This window comes from Xenia sp. Carnegie-2017, unplaced genomic scaffold, assembly GCF_021976095.1.
Source record: "Xenia sp. Carnegie-2017 unplaced genomic scaffold, XeniaSp_v1 HiC_scaffold_16, whole genome shotgun sequence".
Taxonomy (NCBI): Eukaryota; Metazoa; Cnidaria; class Anthozoa; order Malacalcyonacea; family Xeniidae; genus Xenia; species Xenia sp. Carnegie-2017.
The window spans coordinates 5,757,398-5,781,866 of record NW_025813469.1 but is presented as its reverse complement, the minus strand read 5'-3'; the positions used below and the strand labels follow the sequence as shown (position 1 = coordinate 5,781,866).

Here is a 24,469-nt window from a genome sequence, read left to right as displayed (position 1 = left end):
TGGACGATAAAATTTTATTCGCATTAAAGTGACTCAGCTAGTTGTACATATATGTAATTTTAATATTGATTTACGAAAAAATACCACAATAATATATGAGTTCATCGTATATAAAATTTATAACAGCAATTACTACTAAAATAGGATCCTGGTGTGCTAAGAACATCAAGTGTACCGTTGAATGCCCATACTTTCAACGCTGATTTTTCTTCTGTTGTCAGCTAAGAAATCATTTGCTCCCGGGAGAAGTTCAATCACGTTTATATACACACTCTAAAAAAAGAAAACAACGTCTTTCAAATAGTTTATTACACTAAATGCAAAAATAAATCAACTATATTAGCAATTTTATTTTGATCATCCACATGCCTCTCTGTTATTTACAGTTTTATAGTAAATAAAGACATCTCTTACATCTGCATCAAGGAACATTGACGCCATTTTCTGATAAATTTCTTCAAATGTTGGTCTTTCTTGGTGATTTTTCTCCCAGCATTTTATCATCAGTTCGTATCTTAAGAAGAATAGCAATTGAAAGAAAAAATTTTCTAAAACAAGACGCGCAGAATAAGCAACATGCATTTGGATTCTAAGTACTTCAACCTATTATGCAGCTGAAACTGAGATTCTTTAAAATGTAAGATTGGTGCTTTGAAACATGCCATGTCCACACAATTACTAATTGGACAGTGAAATTTAAATATGGACTGTGCTACATGCCATCAAATTTTAAAGGAATTTAGTGCATGGAAGTCAACACATGATCGTTAACAGCACAAGATCGTTTTTTCATTCCAAACCATATATTACTACATTATTTGTACCTTTTGAATTAACTTAAGAACTTCCAACCATACACAATCAACTTATTGTAAAATTTAAATCCTTTCGTAAGATTTTATGTCATTTTCTACCTTTTTTTAAAAAAATTTGTTACTCCCTAGTAATTATAATTTGACGGGTTTGTTTTTTTTATATATGGACAAGAAATCAGAAGTTTTATGGTTTATAAAAACAATTTCATTACCGTTGAAGTATCCAACTGACTAGAATTCAACTTTAAAATGTATGTTTAAGTGACTGACTGAGTGACTGACTGAATGACTGTCTTAAAATGTATGTTTTGTTGCGTAATCTTGTAAGTTCAGTATTTTATAAATAAGTCTATGAATAGATTCTATTAAGCTGTTTGTCAATTTGTTTCCCAATGCCTAATGGGGAAAATCGTACTATAGAAAATTATAACACTTGGTCGTGCCAAGCCGGTGACTTTTCTTAGCGAGATGTAAGTACTTTCATATTCTTATTAATTGTAATTGCATTTGCAAATGGTAAAAAATTTTCTTTTCCAGCCTTAAGGTGTTTTTCAAATCACCTTTCTTGTCCCGTGGAATTAAAAAAATGTTAGAATCAAAGCCGCCTTCACACATTAAGACATTATATTTGAGGCTGGAAACCGTGATATTCTTAAAAGATTGCGAGACGGTTATTTCAAGCCTCGTTTCACACTTCCAATCATGGCATCTGGATATAAATTTCGGTTGCACGAAGCGAGTGCCAAAAGCACAAAAATCTGAAGGCTTTCTCACCCAAAAATTTTAGAAATCAAGAATACATAAAATGCTGTGTCGTGGTAGTTGTGAAAAGATTTAATCTTATTTTAAATGTTATAGACAACAGATAATAGTATAAAAAACCACATAACACCTGGTCATTTTAAGAAATGCTCAGAACTGCTTATGCTCTAATCCAACGTCTTTGTTAAGAAGGAAATTAGGTACTAGTTTAGGTGAATACCGCAAAAAATTTATGAAATTTAGGTCTCAAAAAATAGTATTTTTAGTTTTATGAGAGCACAAGTAGAAAAAACGATTATGTTTGCAAAAAAAAGATTATGAAGAAGAAGATGAATTCAAGCTTAACATTTGTGTATTTTAATTTTTGTCTCAAGGACAAATCAATTTTAAACAATATTTATTATAGTTAATTAAGCGTTCAATCTTTTTGGTTTATTTTACGTTTAGTTAATCCCACATATTTTCTCGATAATTTAATTGAACATTTCAGAGTTTAGAACTACCTGTTTTCCAACTCGAACTGCTTCTTTCAGAAAATACAAGGTCGTATTATGACCCTTGCCTCATAATAAAGAAACAAAAAACATTCTGCACCCTTCCACTTACATTTGCTTCAAATTTCGGTAGAGTTAAAAAATATAACTTAAAGCCTGTTTCCAACGCCGAACTTTACATGCACTGAATGCATCAAAGACAAAAGAGAATGAGATGAACGTCCTCATTATTGTTTGTTTTAAGTGCATCTGGTTCATGTAAAGTTCGACGTTTAAACTAGGCCTCAGTCTTAAGAATCTGTTTAGGCTTTCATATTGTTAGTCACCAGGAATTTAAAATAACTGATAAAGTACGAGTAACATAGGGTCAAAATTTTTATAAATATCCTTGCAAAACTGACAATAGTTCGTGCTTAAGTCAGTGATCGGTCATATTCTCTAAAAAATCAAATGAAATACCCGTTTGAATTAAGTACAAAATTAAGTGAATAAATACAATGAAATCAACACTACACTTCCACGACTTTGTTTATAAACGTTTTATCTAAAGATGATCGCAGATAGAGACGCACTTACACAAAAAATTTAATTTCATTGTGAAACATATCATGGCATTATCAATGTCATATGTGCAGCAAACTGTACTGACTTTAGTGACTTGGCGAGCAATCAGAATCACAAGAAATCAAATAAAAGTGTGCAAGTTTAAGCAGTGCAAGTCAAACATGGAGAAAGTGTAAGCGATTTCATCACCCTCTTCCTCCTTCAAATGTTTTCTTAACCGATTTAGACAAATAAAAATTTGGTCAAAATGAACACTGTGGTGGACATGTCGTCTAACGTAGTTTTTTTAAAAAACACTTCCTGACTAATTGCATTAAGTTGTTTGCAACGACAAAACGTTCAGTTTTAAGTAAAAAATTAAATGGCGCAATTGAAAGATGCTCTCCATGAAGTTTAATCATCGCTTACATATTTTTGATGGGACAATGCTTGCCTTTTAATACAATTTTGACCGTTTACAATACAAATTACAAACAGGCTAAGTACTTACAGTGTGGCAGAGCATTGTGGTGGTTTTTCCATTCTTTTTCCCGATGTAACGTAAGTAAACGTGTCAAACGCTGAAATTCCAGGGTAAGGTTCCTCTCCTATAAAGAGTTCAAAAGGAAAGAATTGTGCAGTAGTGCCGACAAAAATATTTTATTTTGCATTAAGAAATTTAAGAATCAAAGATAATTTGGTCAAAATTACTTGTGCAGCCGGACTCTTTTTAAAGTTTTTTATAAAATGGAAATGAGTTTTTAATTAGGATGAAATTGAGCTATGATAAGCTCAATAATATGACAATCTTTTTTATAAGAGAAACTTTACAATACATTTCTTTATGCATTGTGTGCAAAGAAACTCACTCTTGTGTAGGATTTTAAAGGACACAAAACAGTTTCGAGGAGATCGTTGTTTTTTTTGCAACATGTATTTCCTTAAAACTTGAACTACTAATTGTAAGAGACAAGGTTATTATTTGTTTGATTTTTTGCAACTTATATAAGTACTCGGTCTAATGACGGAGGACAGATTTTAAGATTTGACTAAATTTGACTCACCAAGTGTCGATATTTCCCACAACACAACTCCAAATGACCATCTATATAAGAAAAGTCACACGACACAAAGCGATTTCAAATATTGGAATTCGAGCAATGATGTAATCTTGAGCAAGAGTTATCACTTACACATCACTTGATGTACGAAAATTCCTTGCGTGAGTGACTCTAACGCCATCCACTTTACAGGCAGTAGATTCTTAATAAACAATAACTAATTAACGCTTCCCATTATTTGCCACATCCATTATATTTCTAATTGCTGGGGGTGGGGGGTTATAGTGCCTTCATCATAACGGCACAAAGTTCTTCTGCTTTTTTTAAACGTTTTATGCGTTTGACTTCTTCAATAAATCTAGAATACGTAAAAGGCAGACAAAAACTTTGTCGATAAAGATTTTTGGAAATAAAAAAATATAGGCGCATAACTTTATAAGCGTTGTTCAAAAATATGTAATCATCTAGTTCCTATAGTTTTTTTACTGATGTGTGATTGTGTGAAGAAACAGTATCGCCTTTCTTCCTGAAGTAAAAAATATGTTTATAAATTGTGATTTCGTGCATGTAATATATTATATGAAAAGCTTTTCCATTTCCTGAAATAAAGTATGTTTAGTTTAGTATATAGCGTTCGGCATTACTCTTTTTCGCTCATTTAAAAAAGGTATTAAGAAATCTTACAACATAATAACCCTCTAAATAATAATCCCCCTAATTGCAATTGTTTTGAACTTACTCTGTGTGACTTGATGTACATTTCATCAACTCCCGCAATCGGTCTTGCCAAACCGAAATCTGATACTTTAGCTTCAAAATTCTCCCCGATAAGAATGTTCCTAGCTGAAAGATCTCTATGGACAAACTATTTGAAAAAAAAGAAAGATTTGAAGCAAATACTGATTTTATACAGTGATCTCACATTTTACATCGTTTTACGGTTGTTTTAGAAACAATTTACTTCGCAATTAATCAAAACTTCAGTGCCTCTATAGCTGAATATATGTATGTACATTTAAGTCAGAAAAATAATTGTAACATAAAGTAATTTTTATTCAGTGCATGATCAAGTAAATGCTAAATTTCATTATCACCGTAAATATGACAACTTTTACACTTACTAATTTATTCAAAACGGCTGTCACTAGTAATACTGTAAAGCTTTTACTCTACAATTCCCCCTCTCTGGCTTTTCCATACTGGCTTAAGAGCTTTTTTAGCAAAATATATAATAAAGTAAATGGTTTGAACCCGGGAGTATCGCTACATGTTTGTAAATGTAGATCGTCCAGGTTGGTATATTCCTGAGAAGGACGGTTTTTGTTGTTATTGACTGACGTTTGGACAACCTTAGCGGTAGTCATCTTCAGAGTCAGTTAGTTCAGTCGTTGTTCTTGTTGCTTGATGTAATAGTTGATTCGTCTGTTATAGAAGGAACTCATATCAACGACAGTAAGTGATACTTTGCTTTCTACGATACAAAATATTGCAGAGAAACGAGCAAACAAGATAGAGACATTACACCAAATCAAACAACAACATAAACGTGAACGTTTAAAACGCACTAAAACACGTACAAGACATAAACAGGACGATAACTGGGAATATTTCTCCTCGCTCATTAGACGAAACTAAAACACGACTGCTATCTCACGGACTAAAACATGTCAGTCAACAACAACAGAAACAGTCCTTCTCAGGACTATACCAACCTGGACGATCTACATTTACAAACATGTAAAAATATATAATAAACGAAAATAATTTGTCAAACTTTACTATAGTAAAAGGTTGGTCACTAGACTTAGGTTTTTGACCAACCAAGTGACAAACAAACGATTGATATAAAGAGTGCAGGTATTGTTATGGAGTAAAGCCTTCCAGAGAAGCGTTTATTAACTGCATAAAAATGAATAGAACAATTATATTGGTCTTTTCATAAAGCAACAAGCAAACATTCCGTCTATAATTAAATAGGTTTGAACATAAGAACAATAAGATACGCAAAGGATTGATTTAATTAAAAGTGATCTAAAGATGTTGGAATTGCTAAATAGAGTGATTTTAAAGAATTAAAACTAACCTTATGCTTTTCAAGATGATGCATCCCATTTGCGATATCAACAGCAATCTGAATCAGTTTGGTGTGCGATAACGTTGAAAAAATATTTTTATACTCATGAAAGCTATTTTTGTCGGTTTCGGATGACAATATTCGGCTGTTTTGTAATAACTTTCGAAGATTTCCTCGAGCACAAAGCTCAGTGACGACAAAAACGGGCTCTTCAGTTTATTAAAAAAAATTGAAAACGGACTTTTTAAAAAATGCTAATGCATGATACGTTACATAAAAATGCTAATGCGTGATGACGTATGAAGATCAGCATATCCACTTTCAAAGTTTAGTCTTGCTGTGTAAATTTCAAATCATTATTTCTACAAATCTTTTTAAATATTTGAATAATAATACCTTCATTTGTTACAGCACCGATAAGTTTGATTACATTTCGATGAGGAGTTTTGTTTATATCTTTTAATATGCGAAGTTCCATTAACAGATCGTTGCGATCAGCAATAGAAACGGAGTCTGAAAAATTAAGCAAATTATTTCATTGCAGAATTTGAAGTTGTTTTACTCAGGTTTTTTAAGGAACAATTAAAGAGTAAGACAGTTACTGACTATTTGCGTAGTAAACCCTCATTAACATAGCAAGACTAACGCCTGTCTTTATAGAGCCCCCTCACATTCACACTTATTGAGTGCGAGTCAAGAAATATCATTCCACTAATCTATAACTACAACTTTATTTTTGATTTTTGTCAATAATGCAGCAAGGTTTTTTAGTTGTTATGAGTTGAATTGGAAGCACCAATCGTGCGAGTTTGAATACGTTTTTAGAACACAGGCGTAAAACTTGTGGCAGGCAACGCTTTGCTAGTGATTGTTGACAGTTATGTTTTAAATATTTTTTATGTAAATTTTTTACGTACTTTATGTATATAGTTTATATAAATTGTAGCTCTGCTTGAATGCCAATAAATGTGATGTACGTGAATTGGCGTAGCCACCTTCGTGGGGAGCTTTTGTAGCCGGTATTCTTTGGCATGGGGTTGGTGGGTGCATTTTTTCAAAGTACTTGTGCTGCTATATCGGGTATAAATCATTGACGGCTGCCAAGTAAGTACTTTGAGAAAAGCAAAGTAAGCTAGATGATCAATAAACAAGCCACATAAGTTTTTTGCATTTTGCTTTTTGATGACAGCGCCATTGTCTTAGCACTTACTAGGCCAGTCCAAATCAATTACTTGAAAGCAATGCTAGGCTTAAGTTCGATTATGTTCGATTATGTACATTTGTGTGGCAGCAAAGTTTAACAGATAACCTTAGCCTGCTTGTGTACGCAGGCTAAGGTTATAGTTTGCATGGTGAATTGTGCTTAGCTAAGAACTTTAAAACTCAACCAAACTGCCTAGGCATGACTGATGCATCAGCATCAGGCAGTTTGGCAAGAATGAAAAAACTGCTCGATAAAATGCTTAAAATCTAATTGACGTAGCGGGCTCATTAGTAAAATCATTAAAAGAAATCAACGTCAATCTTATGCTTCTAATTTTGTATTTTTGTTTGCACATGTATACATGTTTCAAGATGCTTGTAAAAATTAATTAAGTGAAATATGTTAAACTTGGGCATTTGAAATACAAACAAACTGCTGTTCAAACTGTCATACGTTGCAGTCAATCAAAAATTTTACCTTTAAGCATCTTAACAGCTATGTATATATCTTGGTCCTTGTCATGATATATCCCTTTCTTCACCACACCAAAGCATCCTCTACCTAGTGTGCTGTCCGTAATTGTAAGTTGTTTTCTATTTATTTCCCAATCATCCAGAACGCAAATATAGGACATTGTGCCTGGATTTTGAAAAAAACATGTTGTGGAACATTGTTTGTTGTAATGTGAATGATTTCAAAACGAGAGTTATCGTTACATATTTGTAGATGTAGATCGTCCAGGTTGGTGGAATCCTGAGAATTAAGTACTGTGGTTATCTATTGACCGACATTTCGACAACCTTAAACTTAAACGTTTGGTTCAACGTATTATTTGACTGGCTTATACGTCATCATATTGTATGTAGAGAGAATATGTTGGTGTGTGGCTGTTATACATATCTTGAAAATCTTGTGTATTTTTGTCATTGATTAGTCAGAAGTGCTATGATTTTTTGTTCGCATGAGGTACTGAAGAAGTCGTTTGTAAAATATTTATATATACTTACGCAACTCCTCTTCTTCTGTAACTTCATTGATATTGCTATGTTCTTCAAAAGATGGTAAGAACGTTAACGATCTGTCATCTTCTTTCACCTTTATGAAATATATTATTGAAGTCAAAATTACAATATATATAATGAAATTTTAAAGAACTCTTCGTCAGCCCGTACATTAAACGCATGTAAGTTAAAAGAATAAAAACACTAGCATTCAAGCACGTTAAAAGCACCGTTTTGATCCATATTTCTCCTTAAAAATAAGCCTTAAAGTTTTAGTTAAGGTGTTTTGTGACAAACATGTTATCGTCATGATGTCAATGAACCAAAGTATTCTTGTCTTTATGACATGTCTAACTTTTAAAGCTGTAAATTGTAGACTGTAAGAAATGCTTCAAAAATTAACATCATTTTTTTCAACTGCTCCGGGAAAAAAAATTCTGTTTGAATTTTTTTAAAATATATTTCAAACAACCGTATTGTATAACAAAGATGGTAAAGAGAACTTCACAAGAAAAGAAATTATCATTGCAAAACACAGCTAAACTGGTTTATTCATTACAACCAAAAATATTGGCATGTATTTATAAGAAAAAATACATTGTCTTAGTATACCATCACCAGGAGCTTAATTTGGAAGAAAGAACACTGGTGGAGCAAGTATTTTGAAACACTTTTAAACCTAACGGAAAAAATAGGGGTGGAAAGCTAATTCATATTTTATAAAAATGTTATTAAATGTTAAAATTTTTGCATGAGCATATATCAATCTGAAGTCTTTTATATTAAGCGTCTCTTTGTCTCTTTATATCAAGAAACAAATCAGTTTCCAAATGTTAGGTATGCAAACGGGAGTTAAATGTTAATTTCCTAATAAACAGACAGAATATTTTATGTGGTTGTGATTATGATGTAGTTTTCTCAACGACAGTTGAACTTTAGAAATTTTTGGATTCTATATGCATGATCTACCGTATTACATTTTTTTGAAATCCTTTTTCTCTATGGAATATAACATGCCTACATGAATATATAAATATACATCTACGTCAAAGATGAAGCTTTCTTCGTCCATGCTGAATAGTGGTTAGGATACCCATGATAAGTATTAGTCCTATTTGAAAATGAATCTTCTAGATGCTGAAGTATTGTGAATTCACTTGGCTAACTTTATTTAACTTGAATAAAATACTGCTAGTCTTCTAGAATGTATGATATAACTTTTTCCTTAATTCTTTTTCATTTTTGTTTTCCAACAATATAACGTCTATCTCTTTGACCAGCAGACAGTTGACGATGCTTTATTTTTGTTAGAGATAAGCAAAGTAATTTTACTTGAAGGAAGTTTTTTGTAAACATTGACGATTTTCAAAAATACAGCAGACAGACTGCAGACATGCTTTCATCATCCAGTATCTTATAGCTAATTGCGCATATTGTATCAGCTTTTAATTCAATATTTTCTTTGCAGATTCAGAATTTGCTGTACCATTTCAGTTTCTCTATCGTTGCTTTAAAATGCTCCAAATCTGAGTGATTCCACTTGTGATGCTCCTCTTCTGATGAGATCAGTCAGGTGACTTAACTCATAGTTATAGTTTTGAATCCCTCAATCTTCTGACTGACGTTACGCTCCTCATACTTTAGTCACAAACTTCTCGTTAGAGTAAACCGGCTTTGTGGAGTCTCCCAGCTTTTTTGCAAATGATATATAAATTAATTCGGCAAATATCGAGCAATTTGTTTTATGTATTCAGCACACAAAATGTAGGTATCAATTGAACAAACCTGTGTGTGTGATTTCAATATATGATAAAATATATTAAACTAAAGGCATCGATTATGTATGTCTCCTGCTTTATTACTGACCTCATTGTTCTCCGTAGATCTTTCTCTGTCGAACTGTTTTTTCAATCTTTGCGCAAAGAAAATAATGGCAAAGATAAAAAATAAAGACGATAAAATGGCCATGACAATGATAACAGTTTTAGATATGACATCAGATTTATCTTTTACTGGCGTTGGCTGCGTTGATTTTACCAAGTTAATCTCTGTAAATGGAAAATTTCCTTAGGTTATCAAAAAAAATACCTTAACTAATTATTAATTATTAACGCAAAATAATACGCAAAAACTAAAATTTTTGCAATGATAAGAAAAGTGCTCAACCCTGAAGTAGCTAAAAGGTTTTTATTATATCAGGCATAACAACCTAATGGTAAATAAGACCAAGTTAAATACCGATTAAGGAATGGCAGTCAAATCTATTGAATTTGTCATTGCATGAACTGTCATTGAGTAAGAGAAGCATTGCATAAGCAAGCGCTACTGAATATTTAATTCTACATCTACCTGCGCATTTTATTCCGTCACCAAAAAACCCAACATTACATTGGCAAATAACCAAAGAAGTCCTGTTGACAGTACAGGTAGCATTTGCATGGCATAATGACTTTCCCGTCGTGATATTAGAGCAATTTACTTCAGATTGGATTAAATCTAAACAAAAACAAAACGCATGTTCACATATCTCGCTTTAAAGAGGACAAAAGTTACAACGGAGAACCAGCATTGGCCAACCATTTTACGATAAACACCACTAATTGATGTTTTTTATTCAGTCAAGTCCAAGTGTAAAACAAATTCGATGCAGTTATTGTGAATTATTTAACGTCTTTAAGAGGCGGACTTGCCTATATTAGAGCACGCGGAATTTCCGGAGTGCCTCTGTGTCGTGCGCTCTTTCGCACCCCATTCTCGAGAAATATATAGAGAGAAGAATGACTCAACTTTTCAAGCGAATTACGTAAAAGCTAATGTGCTATAATGACTATAGACCAATTTGCGCCCTTCTATAGAACTTTGTATGTATAGAATGTGTTGGTTGTACAGTTTCTTGTAAACAGTAGCTGACACTGACATTCATAGTTAATTTTAAATTTTAGAAAAATAAGTAACAACGATTGGATAAAAGATCTCGCATTTACATATTAATTATTTAAGAATAAATGGTGAGTAGATGTTTCTATTGCTCATCAGTGATTGCAAGCTTTGTGTAAACTTAATGCCTTTTACGTTTTTAATATAAAAGGGGTGAACTTTTGTGGATCATTTTCTTGACTCAATGTAGGTTAACCAAAATAGAAACGATCTATTCCTCTTGTACCAATAAAAAAACATCCCTCCCACTTGTTCCAGTCGTAAAACGATCATCATTCAGTTTTTTTGACGTTTTAAAAACACAGCATTTATACTCCTGACAAAAACTGCTTAACTCTTTTAATGATGATCATTTAAAGGCAAATCATAAGAATAAATTTATAAGTTTCCACTTAGCATTAATGTCTCGTGCTAATGGGGGTATATATTAACGTAATTGAATAAGTACGGTTTTTGCTGCTACACGTTTCTAAAAACTTGAATTAAAAAAATTTGTTTGTTATAAATTGTGTGCTGCTTAAAACGAGACACAACTCTCATAACAATCCTTGCGGTATCCTGAGGTATTTTTTATCGACGTGGACTTCATCGACATCGCTGAAGTATTTTTAGTCTCACATACACACACAATTGTAACTTTAGCTATATGAGCTCAGAGCGTTCATCTATTTATAAGATACCTGTGTCATATGTACAATTTTTTCCATTGCCGGAGAAGCCTTCGTTGCACTTGCATTGAAAGGCACCAGTCTTGTTTGCTATGCATGATGCATTTTTATGACACTCAACACAAGCTAAAAAATTAAAGTAGCATTTATTTGTTTACACGGGGGAGGGGCATAAACAAAAAACTGAACAATCGTGAAAACGACAACAAAGTGATCAGTGCCCAAAATTTGGCAAAACCTATGGGGAAGTAGGTGTAGTTTCACTTCCAACGACTTGCCTCACAAGGTGTATAAAAAAAAGCTGAACAGATAGGAAAACGTCACTAAAGTTATCTGAGTGCAAGATCTGCCATAACCTTTGATTGAATAGACAATTGGATTTCAAATGAATCATCTGGCTGTAAAATTGATGTAAATAGTAACCATTTTCAGAGTGAGAGTTATGTTACCAAAAAGCACTTTTGAAATAGCTTGCTCACATAAATGTCAAAGCTAAAAAGCAATTAGAACACAAAGGGTTTAAATTTGGCTTATGGATTTTAAGCTTACAAACTTCCAGGAAATTTGGCCAAACCCTGCATGGCTGCTAGACATCTCAATTGCCGATTATTTTGCGTTTTTTCATTTTCAAATTCCATTACTAAACCAAAATTTACGCATAATTGATGAGATTATCACAGGATAGCATTTTAACACGAAAATTTCAAAATATTTTGCAATTTGAAAGCTAAGCGTTCAGGTACGCATAAGCAAAATTTAAAAAGATCAAAATTTATTAAATTAAAAAAAAATTAGATTTAATTCAAATTAAATTAAATTTAAATTAAATTTAAATTTAATTCATTAAATTTAAATTTAATGAATTTTAAGCATTCATTTCTCAAAGCTAAGCGTTCAGGTATGCATAAGTAAAATTTCCCAAAACTTTGTTAGCTTAAACAACAAGTTTGACATTTTAACACTATGTGCTAAAACGTCTTTTTAGCTTCATCATTTTCGTGTGCAAGTCATGGCAAAAGAGTTTCTTAGACAGGACAGGTGCTCTAACAAACTAAGTAAGAGATTAACAAAAATTTTTGACACTAGAATCGAACGTTTAGGTTGTTAGTATTGATTTAGGTCAAACAGCATTTTTGCAAATGTTTGTACCTCACATGACTAATGACTTCATCACATTTAAAGAAATTGGTTATACGTCTTGAATTTTAGCAAAACACAATAATAAATGCATATTTATGTAGCTGCATATGATGGGGCTTCTGTTTGGAATTCAATTCCAGCAGAAATCAGGAATAGCAAAGGCGTGTCACGTTTTCAAAACAAAATTGCTGCTTTTATTTTATGATTCAGTTTAACATGTAACTTATTGAATAAACTAAGCCCTTTAAATATTTAAACTTATCTTTCTCTTTTATAGTTATGTTATTTCTTAGTAAATTTTGTCATCGCTTTTGAACAAAAGCACGCCTCTCGTGGAAATCAACCCCAGTTGACTTGGTCAGCGTGTAAAAATAAAGATTTTCATTCATTCATTCATTCATTAATTCATTCATTCATTCATTCATTCATTCATTCATTCATTCATTCATTCATTCATTCATTCATTCATTCATTCATTCATTCATTCATTCATTCATTCATTCATTCATTCATTCATTCATTCATTCATTCATTCATTCATTCATTCATTCATTCATTCATTCATTCATTCATTCATTCATTCATTCATTCATTCACTCATTCATTCATTCATTCACTCATTCATTCATTCATTCATTCTTTTAACTAATCCTAATCGATATGAAATTTTTCGGCAAAGCAGACAGTTAACATTTTTACCGTTAACAACAAACATGCAAGCCGAATAATCTTTGGCTTTATATGAAAGATTAGCAATAACCCCTTCTAACACTTTTAATTTTCCCGCACGACTAAAAAGAACAGCTGTTGTTTGTTTTGAAGGGGGACGCTGACATAGGCTTTTATTAATAGTCTCTAGTATAAAACTGTAATAACTGTTCATGTATCCATTTTAAACAAAGTTAATTTCCCATTTAACACAAGTCGAACTTGCCAGTAATCTTTATCGTTATCACTCGATCCAATTTCTTAATCCTATTGGCAAATATAAAGTACTCACTGATTTATATTTTCATTTGCCTACACTTTCAGTGTTTCCCATTACCAATTTTATACCATACATTTGCCAAAATTTGCATACTGATCCAAGTGATTAGGGTGAAGAAGTAGCGTAGGCCCACACACCCCTGTCTCTATGGCTCTACATCAAATGATATTTTGTTTTAATTTAAACGCCATTCAAACTCGATACCTGTCGTAAAACTGCAATTTTGTCCACTGCTATAAAATCCTTCATTGCACATGCATTGAAATGAGCCAGTCTTGTTTGCCATGCATGACGCATTTTTACGACAATCAGAACAGACTAGAAAAGTAAAGTAATATGTACTTGTAAATACAACCATCATTAATTCATGAGAATAATTTAATGTATATAATCTTTGTATAATCTTCCACTGTATTGCATTGGTAAACGTCTCTGAGACATATATGCATATAAAATTCTTTTCTATATATATATCGAGGATGGCATCAGGGCATGTCAAAATATGTATATTCTTAAGAAACTTGTCGTAATTATCTTCTGGCAAAGAAATAAAGTAACAATGCATTTGTTTTTAGGAGTGAGACTGCAATCTTAGATTTCTATACTCTTTTTCTCGTAAAATATCTAATTTAAAAAGTGTTGAGTTTTTTATGTCGAGAACAACTTCGGTTAATAGTGTGCTGTGAGCAGGCTTTAACAAAAATATATTACAACGGTTTTTTGAATGCTATAATATTTTAGGGGACAAACTTGTAATCCGGAGATATAAAGTCAACAAGGGAAATCAATTAAAGGGGAATCAAAAAAGTAAACTACGAAATCAACCTCATACGAAATTAACAACCTCATATCAATCACTGAAAAAATAATATTGAAGAACAAAAAACATATGAAGAAAATTAAGAGATGAACACAGTTACTACAGCCGCCAAAAATAAATCTCTTAAAAAAATTGAGGCAGAACTTAATCTTACGTATTGAAATTATAGAAATGAAGGAACTTTAAAATGTCCCCATAGTTTAAGAGGCCATTTGAAAACATGTTTCCTAATTTTTACTCAAGTAGATGCAAAGAGCATGAGTGATGAACAAAAGTTTGGCTTTTCACTGGAAGTGTTTATAACGAATAAATGAGAGCTAATATATCACTCTCAAGCCCCGGGTTTTTTCTGCAAAACTTTGCCTGCATAAACTTATAAAAAGAGAAAGTAGTAAAACAAAGCTTTTTGTACATGCCCGCATTGACAAAGTGGTGGGGTTAGGAACAGGGAAGAATGTTTTGTTATAGTATTTGGAGATTCTATGAAAGTTTAAGCAAAAAATGTGACGCATAATAAACATGCTAAGCGCAGGTCATGATGTAGGCTAACATTGTCGGAGCAAGAATGCTATATCGTTATAGAGGAGCATAACTTTGCTTTCATGAACCCAAACATGGAAATTAAGAAGAAATAGCGTACATGCGGGTAGCTTGAACTCACATTCACGTTAAATGAATACATGGCAATAAAATAAAATAAATTGCATTGTGCAAATTGAAATTGCAGTTGTATTTGCTGATTTGTTAAATCAACCGAAAACAGTTTCCTTCTTTGCAAAGAATTAATGGTTGAAAGAATTCCTCAATCATTTTAACCAAATGTCGCCTAGAAATGGTTGCAACTTTGCAACAACTCATCATGCAAAATGACGTTAAAATTCAAATAAATTGGACATTCAATATTTTGAGAATGAACAGAGATAGCTATGCATAAACTGTTTCAGAAAGTACACACTCATTTTAAATAATTTTTTAAATAAAAATATGATTTAAATAGTAAAATCTTCATAAAATTTTGTTGGTCAGTTTTGAAATATAGTATTCGCGTTGCAGCTGGAACGAGTGTTTGACTAGCTAAAACATAATTTATCTAGTCCATTTTGCACTAACAAAATTTCACAAACATATTAAAAATTTGGCAAGCAATGATAAGGTAATTCACTGCTCCTTGCATAGATTTTTTATCAAATAGTGCATCAAAGAACGATACAATAAACCAAACTAATAAAAAATGTGACTTGATGGTGGTTATTCCATTGGGAGAGTACCCAATTAGAAAATACAGCTCTGGACTTAAGAGCGTTAATCTGCCATTGATTGTTATTTTAAATTGATCCATTTTAGCTAAGCTTAAGCACTGTAAAGTAAAAAAATTACCTTCGTATTTTGTAACAGTCAAATTTTGTGATGCAAAGCATCCGAATCTTGTAAAACCCGCTAAAAACCTACAGCTAAAGGACAATTTTCCCAGCGTCTTGACTGTTATATTATGCAGGCATTCTGGATCATTGCCCACATTAAATTCACATTTGTGTATTTCTTTACGGATTGAATTGTCAATCATAACAATTCTCTCTATTCTGGTTAGTCGTGGACTAAAACGTGGTATTTTAGCATCCCTGCCAGTGCAATTGATTGTCACATTGGAGCCAATGCTGGCAATATCACCAGGGACAAAGTCAATGATACCATAAACGTTTTCGCTTGGAGGCACTTTAAATCAAAAAACAATATTTTACAAGTTTGACACATATTACACGATGAAGCAAAAACTAAGCCATACAATAAATTCATTTTCAATGAGCTTATCATTTCGTTTCAGTGGTTAAGTGCGAATAAAAGTGCAACGTATTCAACTTAATTTGATATATATAAAAACACCATGATTCGTGGTAATTCCATGGCATTGTCAGCTCCATGAATGAATGGCAAATAATATATTCGTATGGCTATATGCATGTTTTAATCACTAAGAAACAATTGTTTCGAAAACTTTTTTAAGACGGTAAAATATGCCTGTAGGATCAAGATCCCTCGTTATGTTTATTATGTCTATGGAATAGAATATAAATACATCTAGTTCGTGTCATTTCATTAGGTGATTTTTTTCCGTCCATTACAAGAAGGCAGTAATTTGTTATTAGGCATTATAAGTGTATAAATAGGACCAATACCATTAGTTGAGCACATTCTAATTCTCACATTTTGAGCCAGACCACTTTCAACAACAGCCATGCCAATTAGAAATACATAAATAAAACTTTTGATAGTCATGACACTTCCAGGTTCCTGAAATAAGAATAATTCATTGTAGATGACTATAATGAGTATAACATTTCGATTTACATCCCACTGTAAGAGCAGTTGTAGAAATAAGAAGAGGCATTTGGCTCATTTTTATAAATTTTGAATAAAACTTTAATTTTCAAAAATTTAGACTTTGACAAAGATGATATTTCTACATGTTTAAACTTAATAGCCACATCAATATCTAAATTTTTGTGTAATTCTTTTGCATGATGCTAAGTCAAGTAGTTCTGTGCGAGTAGTCACAGTTTTGAACCTGTTCAAACATCGCATTTTTCCTAGTGGAATTAGCATTTAACTAAATTAAACATAATATTTTGCCATACAATACAGTGAAATCCAAGGTGTTACACTTTTTTTGAATACTTGCTAACTATTGTAGTTATTTTTTTGAAACAGCAGAAAATATTGTACTATTTTTTTCAAGGCGTCAACAATTTGAAAATAACAGAATTTGCATGGGCAAGATTAAAACGAGTTCTATATTTAGAGGAAAAAGTCTAATTAAGTAAACTTTATAAAAGAAGAAGCAGTTGGTCAAGCCGAAATGTGCCAATGTAAATTTAAACGACGGAGACATTATAAAAAGGAATAAACCATTAAAACACCTTAAATTTAGATTAATTTCTTGTACGTATGCAGTGTTATGGACGATCAAAGGAGCACCTAAGTTGATGGTGTTTATTCATATAAAAATTAGTTTTTTTTGAAATCTTAATTTGAAAACATAGCAAAGATAGATAAATGATATAAAATAACATAAAATTAGGATTATTAAACAATTTTCTGAACAAATTGAAGTTGGCACTTTTGGAGGGCCATTCATTTCGTGCTCAATCACTGGAATATCAATGAATCCGAATACTACTCCAAAGAAAGGAATCATAACGCTTCTGAAAAATTTGCATTATAGCTAGGGCTAAAAGATGGCACTGTTTTGCCCACGGGTTCATAGCAAATATTAAAAACCCCTAAATAGTTGATTGTGCATAGTTTTGATGGATAGCATTAAAAAATAACAGCCAGAATAAAACCTTATTTAGAGAGGTAATATGTGTCAGTACAAGTAACAAGTGATAAAGTTGTGGTTTTTGAGTACATCAAAAGTCAAGACGGCGAAAAGAGTTAGCTAAGAGGGCTGGAGCCCTCTTATCTCAATATTATTATTTACGAAGAGCTTTTCAGTAAATTTTCTAAAATAAATGTCAAATTTAAACAAAGGGAAAACCATTGATTTGGAAGTTTTTAAAAAATAATTTATTTAAAATAAGTAAAAAAGTCTACTTCAAACTGTTAGCATGTGATGCTTTGGAGTTTCGAGTCAGACAGATTAATATGAATATGGGTCTATTTATATGGAAGCTGAGCTGACCCAATTACCAAAATAGCCCATTAGCGAGATCTCCTCACTTAATAGAATTTATACTAGAATACCTAAAAGTCAGCAAGTGCTGCCAGTGTGAGTGTGAAGTGTGTGAGACTCACTTGTTTTACAAAGGACCCAATGGTTGGCCTTTTTGAAAAACAGACGAATTGTATTTTTGCTGACCATAAACAAAAAACTAACGAGAGTAAATTTCACTATCATTGCCACATTCACACAGCTTTATTTTCCTTGCGACTGTCGTAAAAATAATCAACAAAACATGTGATAAAGTGTGGATATAACAAATTGTTGATATCTCTCATGTCGTCAACATTTTTTTAACTGATAAACAATTTGTTTGTCAATATTTATATTATCACCACAAATATCTAAAATTAATAATAGGATATTCATAATTCATACTGCATGAAATATTTTAAAAAATGAGCTATTTTAAATTTTAATTACACTTTGTTGCTGTATTATTAATACTCAGTTGTGTTGATACCGACATTTCTGCTTTAAGTTAAGGTTATTTCATTCGCTTACCTATGTGAAAAACTAAAAGTTACTTAAAATTTACTTTGCGTGAATTTAATAGATAGATGTAAAATTTGAGCAAATACAATGATGGTTAAGGTGAGATCCAAAATTAATTATTAATTTTTATTTTGAATTTTGAGAAACCTTTATATTGTTTGTTTGTAAAAGTTCGTATTTATAACTTCTTCGAAGTCGTTATGTCCTTCTCAGCATATATTCGGCTGGTATTGAAAATCATGACGTCATAGGGCATGGTCGTGTGTACAATAGCGTTACCGAAAATTTTTGTTTGATACATCACTGAAAACAACGCTAGAAACAGTAGTGCTTATTGAAAAAGTTAACAGATATATTTTTTAGACTCATCCGGCTTTAACAAAAGATATAAGTGTCTAGAAAAAACACCTCTTAACTTAGAAACGATTTCAGGCAAACAAAATACATGATAAAATGAACGGGAAAAGGCACCACAGTAAAAGAAAGGCACGAATAATATCTGACAAAAACTGTGAATAAGAGTAAAACTAAACAAGGCACAGCAAACAGGGGGATTTCGTTTTCAGCCAATCAGCGATTTCTTTAGGTTTTTCAAAAGTAGCCAATCAGAGCTCGCAAAACGCATAAATGGAAGCAAAACGAGTAAGAAAATCGCACTTTGTTTGAATCCTTAGGAGAGTTTCGTTTTTGAATAAATAGATATAAAAACCAAAGACTCATATAAAGCAACACTTTTCTTCAAATTTCTCGTGTACATTTTTGAATTTTCGATTTAGAACCGATTTTATCGTTTAACACGCGCGAAATAGCATTGGTCAATATATAACTACTATCTTAAAGATCTCAAGTGATTCAGTCTCTTTGTTCAGGTGAAGCATGAAGTATCTAAATTTTGTATAACGACGACTACTTTGATAAATGTTTGAAGTAGATATACACTCAGTCATACTGCTCTATGCTTGACAGAGCTCGTTAGACAAAATTCTGCGACATAACCTATAATTAAAAATGATTATTACTTGTCAAACAGTAACGATAATATCAAAATATTATGTATGGTTGTATATTAAATACTATTACTCTACTACTATTAGATTGTTTGCATTCTATTTGCATTCTAAAAAAGCATATTTTTCATCATCAATCGATAAAACGTCGGCTTATAACGTAAACTATTTGAATCATCTCTTATCTTGGGTGAGTTGAGTAGAGTTATGTCCAAAATTCGTCTTAAACTCGGAAAATGAAAATAAAATACAGTTTTAGAAAACGCACATGCAGCACAAATATTATTAAATATATAAGTTTGAAAATTTGGAATCCAGGCATATATGTATATAAAAGATTAAAGTTTCTCCGGATTTTAAGTGATTTTTATTGAGCTTTCGACTCGTTGCTTCGAGCCTTCATCAGAATGAGGATATTTATTTACACGTGCAAATCACATTAATCCACCCACTAATCCAATTAGACGCTCTAAACGTTTGTGTCGAGAAAAATTAACACGACTTTACTTGACAAAAACTTGTTGTAAAGGTGTGAATTTAACTTCTTTTATCTGTTTCAATTTTCTAGTTTAATTATTTCTAGCAGACTTGTGCTGTCCCAGCCGCCTGGCGTACAGTTGATGCTTATGAAGATCAAAAAGGATAAATTAAAAAACACACATGCTATAGCGTAACTTCAAACATATAAAGTTCATTTATGAAAATCCATCCTCTGCTTCTGCACTGCTTATTGGCACAATATTTGCAGACAACAACTCAAAACATTTACCAGAACAATATATAGATTTTTAGAGAAGAAATGTCAACTAAATTAATCAAACTAACATCTTTTTAGTTTTATATATATGCAGTTGTGCTAGTTAAAGACTTTAATGCCCATACTTCCATTTCTATGTCTCCTTGTCAAATTAAATCACATTTTTGTAACTCTATTTTTATTTAATACCAGTCGAAGGCTGTAGGATGACAGCCGAAAGCTGGTAAAAAATATAATATTTTAAAAACAGAGAACGCTTTTTTTATTCCACATTAATAATTCTGTTTACGCGTCTAGTATTCTTAAACAAATTTTAGTAAAAAACATTTAATAAAAACGACATTTTTTAAAAGCGAATATCATCGTTTTTATTAAAATTTTTTAAATTTGTTGCTACTAAGAAATTATTGTGACATATTTTAGTGTTGACAACAGAGTGTAATAAAACAACGTGCGTTTTATGGCCCTATTTTCTCTATAAGAGGAGAACATTCAAGTGTGCATATGCCTAGAAAAAAAGACTTATTGTGAATTGAGCATCAACTTCATTGAAACTTTTCCCTGAAAATGGAGTTTTTAGGCCGCACATTCTACCCGCTACTCACAATATTGCTCCATTACTGTGCACAAAGAGTTCTTTATGAAAGCGGAAGAACTAAATGTGCACTGCCTCTTCAATCCTTTTGAAGGATCAAGAACACTTGAGATGCAAATTTAACTATTTTACACTACTAGAATAACTAACGTAGCACTGACGGCAAGGTCGACGGTTTTGCTTTAATATTTTCAATAATATCTACTATTTTCATAAAAACGTGACTTAGTATGGCTATATGCGCATAAGTGTGAAGCAAGACACTTTTTGACAATTTAAGATAGCGACGTCGTCATCATTTAAATTTATTGACGCCAAATACCACACGCTGAATGCAATTGATCAGTGCAATCACACCATATTAAGTAAAACTCGTTCATAGTTTAAAGTAAATCATAAGAAATAATGTCATTTCATTTGTTCATGACTGTCAAGATAATCAAAGTTTTATATGGACATTTGACAGATGTTTATTACACGAAAATATTAAAGTTATAACTCACACAATACAATTAAAGCCTTTATTTTGACACTTAAGTGTCAATTATTTGACTTAAATGACTATAATAGTGAAATATAATAACATTAGATCAAACGTACCTCTCACTCTATAAAACGATATTTTTGGCAAAAAAAACCGTGATCCACCCAAAGGCGCTATGTAAGTTTTAATGACGATCGCTACGTCTTTAACCGTTCAGAATTGTCAATGAACACCAAACAAATTTCTAACTTCCTTTTATGGAAAATGGCATATTGGTTTTCAGAATGAAATTGTCAAGTGTTTTTATTCGCTTTTAAATTCAAAAATGTGAGATTTGGAAAATAGTTTAAGTTGCATACTCGTTTGAGCTTCATTCACTCATAAACACAAAAAAATCACGACTTACAGAGAGGTAGAATGGGATCTAGCTTTGAAGATAAACAAATTTCATTTCAAAATTACAGTGTTTACTTTAAGAGAATATGTTTAAAAGGTAAAAAGTTTCAACGAGCAGATTCAGCAAGTAAGCTCAGGTAAAAATCAATTCAAGCTCAAACTTTGTATCGTAAAAAGAGCACTCTCAAAGAAATTCTTTGCGTTCCTATTCATTTCACATTAAATAAATTTAACAAATCGCACGCCTACCAGACAAATTTTTGCTCCTTTATTTGTTACTGGTTACAAAGAGTAATCAAATTCAATCTAAATATCGGACTGCATGCCAGTACATGTTGACGTAAAACAAAGCACTTTTTGAATTTCTTATTTTTTAATTAAAATTTAAGCACGACTTACGTTGCTCAGAAAATAGAGCTCATTGAAGTACTGCGGCAGCGAATTTTTCGACGAATTTTTTATTTGCTTAATAAAGTATTCAGTCCTTTAGAAGCAATTTGATATTAAAATGACTATCATACGTTCACGAAAAGTGGATTAATTTTGCCTCCAAAGTTCGTTGCCGCATGCGAACTTCATTGCCGCCACGTGACGTCCCAATGATCAATGACAATCAAGGTCGATATGCTAATATTATTATCATAACACGCTCGCTTTTCTACTTGCATTCTTCTGCTTTTAAAGCGATTATTTTTAAGCAAAACTAACTCTACATTGAAGAGAAAAGTAGTGTCGAAGCAATGTCATTAAAAGAGTCGGCTAGCACCAGAAATACGTCGGATAATCGTTCATCATCAAGGGACGCTTCTGATAGCGTCGTGGTTATAAAACTTTGCATCGTCGCCGTAGTTTAGCGTATTAAGCTGCGGACCTGGGTGAAAATACAGTTGCAATAAATTCAGATGCGGAAGGAATAATGCAACAGACGTAAAAGAAAAAAATGGCGAAACAATGCCATTAAATTAGAGGTAAGTATTTATAATTGGGTACATGGCCTTGTAACACATGTCACTGTCAAAATAAAATACCTTTATGCAATTATTATTCAAATCACGAATAACTAATTTACGGAACTGTGCTTATTGCCTATAATGCAACAATTAGTTTTTGTAGTCTAATAAATTTCTTGTTTTTACAACATGAGTGTGTAATCCATAAACAATAGCACATAGCATTTTTATATTTTAATTAAACTCTTAGGTGCACTTGTCAAAGTTGCCAAATTGTGTTACTTAATGGTGCATTGGAGTATTGTTGCTGTAAAGAAATGACACCAGTGATAAGAATGATGACTTTTGATGGCAGCATTGAACACATCAATTGTATCGCTGAACATGATCTTGGACCCATCACTTTCCAAACAGTCTTGGATGTTGGCCCATTTCTGAAGGACAGGAATGGACAACTTTATCCATGGTATGGATTACATATTGGAATCAGTGATCACAAACTTGGAAATTAAATGATCTTTTGCCACCTTCATATTCCATAGCATTACTGCTTCCAAATTAATTAGCCCAAACCAGTAATTAGGGAACAAATTTTCCAATATCAGACATAATAAACAACACAGTCACGTCAAGCACAGAATAACTTAGATAAATGGAATTGACATGAAAGTATGCAGTAATATTGTACTATAACTGAATGAATTCGAAGTGGACTAGTTTTCATGATGGATCTTTGAACATTGTGTTAGCACCATATTTTGCATTGTAATCCATTGAATGAAGCCACCCATCTCCAGACCATTTTGAGATTCATCTTCTTTGTTCTTTATTTCCTCAATCGAACCAAATTTGCAAACTTCCCAACGTTTCAAAAAGACGAAAATAAGAACTCTCTTTGAAGGCTGTGACATGTTACAGTAGTGTGTAAATTCATGTGTCTAAAAATCAACATAGCATGATTATTGATGAATGAAGACAACAAAATGCCAAAGCTTGTCATGATATTGCCAACTGGAAAACTATCTAGCATAGGTTGACTTTTCCATGTGCTTACTACATGCTTACTAGCGTTTGAAAATTAAGCTTCGATGTCGGATGAACATCCACGGCAAAAATTACTTGCAGTCTCGCTTGTTATTCCATGTTCAGTCTTTGAATAAGAAAACAAGAAATTTCGAAAAGGCAGTCTTTTCCGGCGACGCACAATCTTAAATAAAATGAAATATCAATAGACAAAGTCAACAATAATATCATACTGAAATCACTATGTGCGCGCGCGCTCGTCAAATAACGCGAGACGAATAATACATACCTGTCTTCATTTTCTCTCTATTGTTAACTCTTCAGCCGTTAGAACAAAGCCTGCCACATCAATAGTAGGAACGATATTGTCTTTCAACGCTGCTTTAGTTTTGAGCAACTTAGTCAACGCAGGATTCATGTTATAGCATGAATCGTCAAAGCTGGTTGAACAAGGATGCGATGTAGCCTGAGCTTGAAAATTTGGTCGATGTTTGCGAATAAAATTTTCCCACTTTGTCCGCCTTTTCGGATCTCTTT

The 24,469-nt window shown here is 32.3% G+C and overlaps 1 protein-coding gene and 2 long non-coding RNA genes across 3 annotated transcripts; 1 reads left to right on the top strand and 2 right to left on the bottom strand.

Annotated features, from left to right (window-relative positions):
- Nucleotides 1–10,330, bottom strand: LOC124435899 (fibroblast growth factor receptor 4-like). Its single transcript, XM_046985831.1, has 12 exons — nt 10,304–10,330; nt 9,821–10,002; nt 7,961–8,048; nt 7,431–7,592; nt 6,146–6,262; nt 5,759–5,958; nt 4,415–4,540; nt 3,808–3,877; nt 3,679–3,719; nt 3,126–3,222; nt 415–514; nt 1–273 (listed from the first exon to the last, which is right to left on the bottom strand). The coding sequence occupies exons 2-11, from the start codon at nt 9,920–9,922 to the stop codon at nt 504–506; spliced, it is 1,014 nt and encodes a 337-aa protein (XP_046841787.1). The 5' UTR covers nt 9,923–10,002; nt 10,304–10,330; the 3' UTR covers nt 1–273; nt 415–503.
- A 51-nt stretch (nt 10,331–10,381) lies between these two features.
- LOC124437582 lies at nt 10,382–13,962 on the bottom strand. Its single transcript, XR_006945765.1, has 3 exons — nt 13,892–13,962; nt 11,572–11,685; nt 10,382–10,450 (listed from the first exon to the last, which is right to left on the bottom strand). It is a non-coding gene; the product is annotated as an uncharacterized LOC124437582 (long non-coding RNA).
- An 8,718-nt stretch (nt 13,963–22,680) lies between these two features.
- On the top strand, nt 22,681–23,617 carry LOC124436913. The gene is made up of 2 exons (XR_006945537.1): nt 22,681–22,927; nt 23,160–23,617. It is a non-coding gene; the product is annotated as an uncharacterized LOC124436913 (long non-coding RNA).
- Nucleotides 23,618–24,469: the final 852 nt, after the last annotated feature.